Source organism: Chrysochloris asiatica, unplaced genomic scaffold, assembly GCF_000296735.1.
Source record: "Chrysochloris asiatica unplaced genomic scaffold, ChrAsi1.0 scaffold00064, whole genome shotgun sequence".
Classification (NCBI taxonomy): domain Eukaryota; kingdom Metazoa; phylum Chordata; class Mammalia; order Afrosoricida; family Chrysochloridae; genus Chrysochloris; species Chrysochloris asiatica.
Window position 1 is genome coordinate 15,813,081 of NW_006408582.1, and position 9,198 is coordinate 15,822,278.

Below are 9,198 nucleotides of genomic sequence, written 5' to 3' on the forward strand. Positions count from 1 at the left end.
AGTGTTTTGTAGTTTTCTTTGTATAAGTCCTTTGTTTCTCTGGTTACATTTATTCCTAGATATTTCAACCTTTGGGTGGCTAACCACATCTTTTTGATACCATCTTTTGATGCTTTCTGCACCAATATTTTGCCCATGGAGCTCTTTAATATTGCAGGTTGAGGCTTGAATTTTTTTCTTCAGTTCTATCAGCTTGATAAATGCTGAATGTGTTCATCCCTTTGGTTTTCTAACTCCAATTTTTTGCACATATCTTTATAATACTTGACTTCGTCTTCTCAAGTTGCCTTTTGAAATTTTCTTTTCAATTCTTTTACTTCCTCATTTCTTCTATTTGCTTTAGCATCTCTACACTGGATAGCAAGTTTCAGAGTCCCTTCCGGCATCCATTTTGGTCTTTTCCTTCTTTCTGGTCTTCTTAATTAACTTTTTCCTGTATGATGCTCTTGATGTCACCCCATAACTCTTCTGACCTTCAGTCATTAATGTCTAGATTTGAGGTTCAGTCAGTAACATTAAATCTATTCTTGAGATGGCCCCTAATTCACGTGGGATATGTTCAGGGTCAATCATATTTTGGCTCTCATATTTGGTTTTAATTTTCTTCAACTTCAGCCTGAACTTGCATACGAGCAATGGATGGTCTGTTCCATCGTCTGCCCCTGGCCTTGTTTTAGCTGATGATATTGAGCTTTTCCACCATGTCTTCCCACAGATATAGTCAATTTGATTCCTGTGCATTCCATCTGGTGAGATCCATGTGTATAATCACCTTTTCAGTTGTTTAAAAAGGGTATTTGCAATGAATGTCACTGGTCTTGCAAAATCCCATCATGCAATCTCCAGCATCATTTCTATCACCAAGAACATATTTCCCAACAACTGACCCTTCCTCTTTATTTCCAACCTTCACATTCCCAGTCAACAGTAATTATCAGTACATCTTGATTGCATGTTTGATCAATTTCAAACTGAACATGTTGGTAGAATTCTTTAATTCCATCATTACTGCTTTAGTGGCTGGTGGGTAAATGTGTAAAATAGTGGTATTTACTGCCCTTCCTTGTAGTCTTGTGGATATTATCCTATCATAGACAGTTGTGTATTTTAGGATAGATCCTGAAATGTTCTTTTTGTTGATGAATGCTACATCATTCCTCTTGAGTTTGACATTCCTAGCATAGTAAACTGTATGACTGTCAAATTCAAAATGGCCGATACCTATCCATTTCAGCTCACTAATGCCTAGGAAATCAATTTTTATGTCTTCCATTTGGGCTAATGCAAATCAGACTACAAAGTCATTTGAACTGCAAGGTCGGCAGTTCAAGCTCACCAGCTGCTCCTTGGAAATCCTATACAGGGTCGCTATGGTTAGGAATCAGCTCAACGGCACTTCACAACAACAACATTTTGTTTTTGATAACTTCCAATTTTCCTAGATTTCTACTTCATACACTCTGTGTGAGTTGTGCTTCATCAGCAGATGAAGGTCCTGAAAGCTTTATTCCATTTGCATCAACACAGGTAACTCTACTTTGAAAAGGCACAAATACCTAATAAGACATCATTACAGTTATTTAAAACAAAAGAATGTCTGATATGGGGCTAGAAGATGACACCCTAGATTTGAAGACACTAAAATTACACAGTGGCTGCAACAATGGACTCAAGAGTATCAACAATCAGGTTTATGGCACCAAACCAAAGCAAACTCACTCTATCCTGTCAATTCTGACTGATAGATACTCTATAGGATAAAGTAGACCTGCTCCTTAGGGTTTCCTAGACTGTAAGTCTTTATACAGTCTCCTCTTTCACCTGTGGAGCAGATGGTGGGTTTGAACCACTGACCTTTCAGTTAGCAGTCCAATGCTTAACTCACAGTGCCACCAAGCAGTGTTTCATTCTATTGTCCATGGAGTGTCCATGAGTTGGATCTGAGTCCAGGGCGACTAACAACAACATGGACCAAGGACTATTCCAATGATTAGCAAGAAATAGGAGCTAACATTCTAGTAGAGGAAAACCAACAATAAGCAAGTAAACAAAATACTGAATAAGAAAATTCCAGATAGTGATAGGTACTATAAAGATCAAAAAGTGTCCACTTTGAGTGCCTATAACCCCTGGCACTGAGCTAAGCACATGGTAGTCACTCTACAAATGCCATTTAAATTAAAATTCAGGGAGGATATGAATAAAAATTGGAGCAGATAGCACAATAGGGAAACTGAGACACAAAATGGGAGCTTTCCAGGAGGAAAGGTTTTTAAGAGTTCTCAAGTGATGCCTATTCTGAGTCTTAGAGTCGCTTCTCTGGAGGTAGAGGACTCTGGGAGAAGAAAGCTGCCCTAATAAGCCCTTAGATTTCTGGAGCTGTGGAGAGGTATTTCTGGAGAGATGGTCTGAGCAGTCTGATTTCTTTTTGAGAAGTATGGGGCAGGAAGACGCAGAGGCCATAGAGCTGAACGTTTTGGAAGACGCTCAGATGGAAGCTTCATGCTGGGCTGGGGTGGGGGAGGTGGGAGGCTGAGCTGAGGTAGGAGCAGAAAGCAGCTTCCCTGCAGCTCCACCCATGGTGACATCTGCTTCTCATCCTGGAGTGCTACACAGGCCTGGCGGTTAGCATTACACAAATTGTTTTAACCTTGAGCCCTTACACACAGGTTACTCCTCCCCAGATGGCCCTACTGGGTGGACACACACACACTTACTTCATCACACACAGGCTGTTAGTGTTTCTCAGATATATGATGATATTCACAACCATGTCATCAAACACAAAGCTACGCAAAGTCTCAAAGACAGCCCTGCACTTCCATGGGTGATGCACTCAATAAATGTTTGAATGAATGAAGTACCCTAATATTCTTTTGGCCTGTGAATACATACCTAAACAGAAACAGATGTTCATGTGGAGATGTGACCTACACACTGATTGACAGAATGTGGGGATGACTTCTATAGTCACCTAAGCCAACCTTCCATTCTACAGATGAGTAAACTAACGTCTGGGAGGAAAATTATTTAATAGAGACCATACTTCTAGTCAGGAATCCTGATGGTGCTGTAGGATAAGCACTGGGACTGCTAAGTGAAAGATCTATAGTTCAAACCAACCCCCTGGCTGCTCCTCGGGAGAAAGATGAGGCTTTTTGCTTTGGAAATCCTATATAGTTTCTCTGTGAGTCGGGATCTTTTTATATATACTTCTATTCACTGTAAAGATTGGATTGATATTTCAGACCTTCTGATGCCCAGTCTACCGCTCCTTGCACTCAAGTCCATTACCTCTCTAGAACCCATATTGTAAATACTTATACACAAAAATAGACACTCACTCAGACACATGCATCTGCAAAAAAATACACACACAGTCACAGACAGTCCTAGGAAGATACACAAGCACAAGTTCCAATACACACAATCTCAGGAATAAACCAATGCCAAACTTTGGACCCACTAAGCCAATAATAGTAGCAATAATGACACCTTATGTAAATGTCAGTTGAAATTTTTGTGGCGCTTTTCAGTCTACAAAGTGCTTTCACATTAATGAGTTCATTTCATCCTGGCCCACCCACGGCATACTCAATAAGCCATACTCCACCCCATGTAGTTGCCTAGGAGTGTTCCATTACAAACTGTTGGAAAGATAACCTACTGGCTAGATTCCAGCCCACATCCCTATCTGTAGAGATCAAATTCTTGGGTCTGAAGAGAGGAAATGACTTGCTCAAGGTCACTAGCAGGTACCCACTGCCATGGAGCTGATTCCAACTCACAGTGAGTCTACGGGACAAAGTAAAATTGTTCTTGAGACCAAATTTTTAAGGAAGCAGACAGCCTCATTTTTCTCTCACAGAGCGGGTGGTAGGTTTGAAATGCCAACTTGGTGGTTAGCAGCCCTATGCTTAATCCACTGCACCACCAGGCAGTTCAGATCTCTTCTATCACATGAAAAGTCTCTCTTACTTCAAATGCCACCTGCAGTGGCCTTGGTTCAGCAACTAATGGATCAGCAATAGAAGATCCTTCTTAGGTGACATGGAAAAGTGGTCTTACCAAGGATATAGGATGAAAGGGACATTTTAAGGATGTGGTAGTTGTTTCTTACATGACAACATTCACAAGAGCACACACGTGCCACATGAGCATCCTCATATCTTTGCACACTTGTACAGACACTTCTCATCTAAACTCACACACCCATACACACACCGACATGCCTTGCCATGTACACACATGTGACTGGATATTTAGACTTGTCTTTGGACACAGCAGGCAAAAACAAGGTCTTTGAAATCAGACAGACCCATCTTTGAATCCCAGCTTGCTACTATTAGCTGACAAGTCACATAACCTCTTCTAAACCTCAATTTTCTCATATGTAAAAAGGGGCTAGTAATAGAATCTGTCTCCTAGGATCACTGTGTGAAATAAGCATGGAAATAAAGCACCTGGCACAGAAATGGAAGCACAGTCAACATCCATTCACTGGCCCCTGTCATCACAATCCTAACAATCCCTAAACTCAAGTTCACTACCAAACTCTGCGAGTGCATACGGGTTCATCCACACCCACCTCTTGGCTGAGTGAAGCTCTGGGTGATCAGAACCAGAACCACAAATTCCAAGTACAGAGGTCACATAGAACTCTGATGGCCTCTGTGCATCAGGCCAATGTGGAGGAAAGGGCAAGTAGAAGGCAAAACAGGCCCAGGGCTGCAGAGCTCCTGTGAGTGAGGGAAAGCCGTGTGGTGGGGATGTCATAGTTGAAGAATGCGTGGGAACAGAGTGGGGGAAGGAAGAGATGCATAAGCAGAGAGCCTTAGGGCACAAGACCTGGGCCTGAAGACCCTGCCCCTTTGTGATTCCCTCTTGGGAAGCTAGGGAATCTGGCAAGTCCATGATGCCCCTCCTTACCAGGAAGGAAGCCCTGGGGTCAGGGTCAGGGTAGTAATTGTTTTTAAACACACAGCATCAAAAGTTTTTGTTTTGTTTTCTAGCTGTAAATCAGCCAGAAGCACTTGTGGCTGCTTCACAGCCAGGCCCAAGCAGGAGACGAAAGAAGGAAGAGAGTTGTATATGCTTCAGGCCTAGGAAAGGGTCTGCGTCCTCCAGGCAAGCCTCTAGACCCCAAAGTCTCCTCCCCAAGACATGGCAAAGCATCTCTAGCTGGGGAGGTGGTCAAAAGAAGCCTGGCTAGCATGGTACAGTCCCACAAGACCACGTGTATAGAACATCTGCATGTCCCATCACACAAATGCAAGCTTCTGGCTGGCGAAGGCACACTTAAACTCCAGAAAACAAATGTACTTAATTAACCACATGTGTACACTTGTACATGGATGCATATTTGCATGCACACTTGCATGCACTCAGGAATACTCATATGCATAGTTGAACAGACTTGCCCAGAAAGCAGAGTCATACTCACACAAATGTACAAGCAAGCACACAAGAGACCACTTCCTTATCCCAGGCTTAGTGCTTTAAAATACACAAATCACAGCATGTTCATATACCATATTACAAAGGACAATCCTCCCCTCAAAGGAGAAGAATGCCCTTAGAATGGGCAAGAGCTAGAGAGAGAGAGAGAGAGAGAGAGATTGGCTAAGCCCCTGGTGATTATTCAGAAGGTCCTTAGTGACCTGAGGAGTGACACTCCTGAAAAACTAAAATTCCTAGGAGTCCCTTCTTCCTGGGGAGTCCCTTTGGTCTTTCTCCATCTGGAAGCTAGGGAGATTTTAAGTCTTTTCCTCCTCCCTTGGGGCACCTAAAAGAGAAGGTGACTCAGAGAGCAGGGGTATAGGTGGGTGGGATGACTCATCCAGTGTGTCTGGAGGGAGAATGTGGTCTGGCAAGAGAAGGGATCATTTCTCAACCTCTAGGGCCTATAACCAATTCCTCTGAGGCCCCCTGAAATCCAAACCTGAGCCATGAGCTCCTGGGGTGAAGATGGTGAAGAAAGGTAGGAGCTACTTCCCCACCTCACCCACTGCAGGCCTCTGAGCTATCAGCTGAGCTAGAGTGGAAGCAAAGTTCTCACTGGCTCAGGATCGGTCCACAAGGGCTTCTCTACAGAGGCTCAGCTGTGTCCTAATTCCTGCCGCCATGGTCCCTTGCAGAGCCCTGAAATCACTGGCAAGTCAATGCCTGCATTAGAGTTGTTGGGGGAGCCAAATGGCAAAGGAATCCTGAGGAAGAAGACCCTTAAAGGTTAAGTATCAGGGCTGTGCCAAAAGTCAGGGCTGGCTTGAAATCGACTGGGCAAGGGCAAGAGAGAGAGAGCTTGGTGGAACCAGCTCTGAACACACAAACAGACCTGCTTGGCTCCCTGCCCATTATTCTGTTGTTGACCAAGCAGATCTAGGAACCTTTCCAGGATCTCAAGGGTCTTCATTTTGCCCATACTGCAAAGATAACCTAACTCCAGCAGGAACAGCAAGAGGTGACTTTAAATGAAGGAACTGGCTATCCAGAGAGCAACATGAAAGGTTCCAGGTAAGCCAGAGACAGTCAATGGGGCTTTCATTCCTGGTGCTTTGTTCAGATGGAGCAAGAGAAGAATGCTGAAGAGGGACAAGTAAGCAGGGTAACAGACATGTAAAGGAAGTGGAATTAGAACGAGGTACTATCACCATTATTTCCAACATCTGGAAATCAGGGCTGCAAAAGGCAGCAAAGGCTGGTAGGAGAAGAAAGCCTGTGGACATTTGGCTTGAGGACAACAGGTCAGGGTCTTACAGAGTCAAGGGGGACAAAGGCAAGGCTCAGAAGAGGGGCATATGGAGAGAGCCTGGGAACGCACCTTTGAGTTCCCTCTAGGCATGGGCAATAGGTCTTGAGCATCAGTCACTTGCAGAAAGGAGGCCTGTCTTGTCCTTGAAGCTTAGTCTTGTCAGTCTATAGGGCCCTAGAGCTACCCCTAGGCCTGGCCCAGCTCCCCACCAGCCTCACTTCACCCTTGTGGAAAGCTTTCTCCAGAGCTGTTGTTTGAAGTTCCAACCAGCTAGCCCCACCCTAGCATGAAATCTGAGACTAGGGATAGAGCCCTCAGCCTTTAGCTGCTCTGAAAATCAGTCCAATCTCAAACTAGAAGTGAAATACCTCAGATTGGCTTCCTACTCATTCTTTAAGGCCTTATCCCAGCCCTATCTCCTCCATGAAGAGTCCCCAAACCCTCCCAGTCGACTGGGCTCACTTTTTATCTTCCTCCATCACCATAAAGGCTGCAAATGGGCAAGAAGGTTTTTTTGGCATTTAAGGTCTTTTCCTTTAATTTGGTAATTAACACATGTTGGTTGATATTGTTGGTTATGCTTCTATATGTCTTTTATCTGTACTAACTTGAAAGCTCCATGAGGGCAGGGGTCATGTTTTACACTTCTCTGCATTACCCACAACATCAAGCAAAGTGCCTGACACATATTAGGCACTCAGTAAATGTAGATCAACTGGATAAATAAAGTTAGAACCTATTCCTGAAGACCAGGGAGAAACCCTCAAAAAATCAACAAATAAATGAAATAAAGTGAGTCTGAGGCACAGAAAACAAAGGGCAGGCAGCCAATATTTCTTTAGTGCTTACAGTGTGTTAAGCACTAATAAGTGTTTTTATATGTTCTCACATTAGTCATTACAACCAATTCTATGTGCTATCAGATCCGTTTTTCAAATGAGAAAACCATCGTTCAGAGATGGTAATTAACATTCCCAAGGTGGTACAGCAAATGAGTAGTGAGTGGATCCAGGATTGAAACTAGGTCACCTGCATGTAAAACCCATGCTGTGTCAACTTTAACTTCATGCCCACCTCAGGCACCCAGCTAATTTCCTGGTTTACCCATAACCCAGTAGGAATAAAGGGAGAAGGGAAGAGAGGTTTGATTTGTTCCCCTTCCATGGCTCTGCTATTTCTATAGTTTGCTATGATACATCCACTCCCAAGGTCAGACACAACATTCTAGAAACTGTACCACAGTCGGTAGCTCTGGCTATTTGGCAACAGGATGAAGTCAGAGGCGGGAAGTTGAGAAAAAGTTCTGATATATAAGGCAGTTTGCTCAGGGTTATCTGGTCAAGCAAATGGCCCAAGTGCCTGGCCATCTGGTCATTCCAGGGGCAGAACTGTTCTGGGAAGAGCAGAAGTGAAGAGGTTACACATGATGTTCTTGGACAAAGAGCACATACACATAGACACAAACACACACTCCAGGGGCTCAGACCTAGGCTAATTAGCCTCTAGTCTGTGGAGTGAGAGCTGATATATAGTATCTGAGTTCTCTTTGTGTTTTCCCTCTCTTTCCACCTCAACTTGGCCTTGGTAAGAGTCTCCTGGCACATAAGGGAAAAGATAAGCTCCTTTTGGGCTGTCTTCTCTAACTTTGACAGCTGCTTTTGGGTCCCACAAAACTGCTGCTGGCAGTCAGAGTCTGTGGGATACTCTGAAAGCACTTGCTTAGGGAATCACGTGAAAAACTTTCTTCTTCCACTTGGGTTGGGCTGGGGGCCTCCAGAAACCGTTCCTTGGATGTGCAGGCCTCCCCACACAGACTAGACAGATGTGCTGCCCCAGGGCAGTCAAGACAGACAGATAGGACTGTAAAACAGCAATGTCCTAGAGTAGAAGATGAAGAAGGGGACAGTGCATACACGCTCTATCTCTTTCTTTCTCCCCGGAGTTTGGTCAAAAAAGTTCCAGTAAGAGGAAAAGCCTCTTTGCCCCGCTGGTTTCTCTCAGGACCCAGTGTAATTTCTCCAGGAATCTTCTCCCGAGGTAACAGTCAGCGGCAAGCAGCTTCCACACACAGCAGAAAACTTCAGTCCTAAAAGTCCCCCAAACTCCCCCCCCCTTCTCGTTCTTTTGTTCCCCACTGCATTGCCAACCAGGCAGCTCCCGGCTTCCCACACTGGACTGTCCTCCCCCAACCCCAAACCCTAAACCCAGCCCGCGCCTCCCAGCCGGGCCTGCCCGCGCCCCAGCCCCTAGCGCCCCGGCCGGCCGGTGGTGGTGGTGGTGCTTACCCGCCTTGCAAGGATCTTTGTAGTTGAGGGGCTCCGAGTCGTCCTCCTCTCCCAGGTCATAGGTGTAGTCGGCCAAGTCCAGCGACCGGCCGGGGCGCGGGAGCAGCAGCAGCCAGAGCAGCAGAGGCAGCGGCAGGCGGGTGGCCACGCCGGGCATGCTGG

At 45.0% G+C, this 9,198-nt stretch overlaps 1 protein-coding gene across 1 annotated transcript in view; it reads right to left on the minus strand.

Annotated features, from left to right (window-relative positions):
- The window catches only part of BMP1 (bone morphogenetic protein 1), an 83,866-nt gene extending 74,673 nt beyond the window's left edge, over window positions 1–9,193 (minus strand). The window contains exon 1 of the mRNA XM_006864400.1: window positions 9,037–9,193. Within this exon, the coding sequence (XP_006864462.1) occupies window positions 9,037–9,193 (157 nt within the window). The remainder of the gene's footprint in view (window positions 1–9,036) is intronic.
- Between the last annotated feature and the right edge of the window lie 5 nt (window positions 9,194–9,198).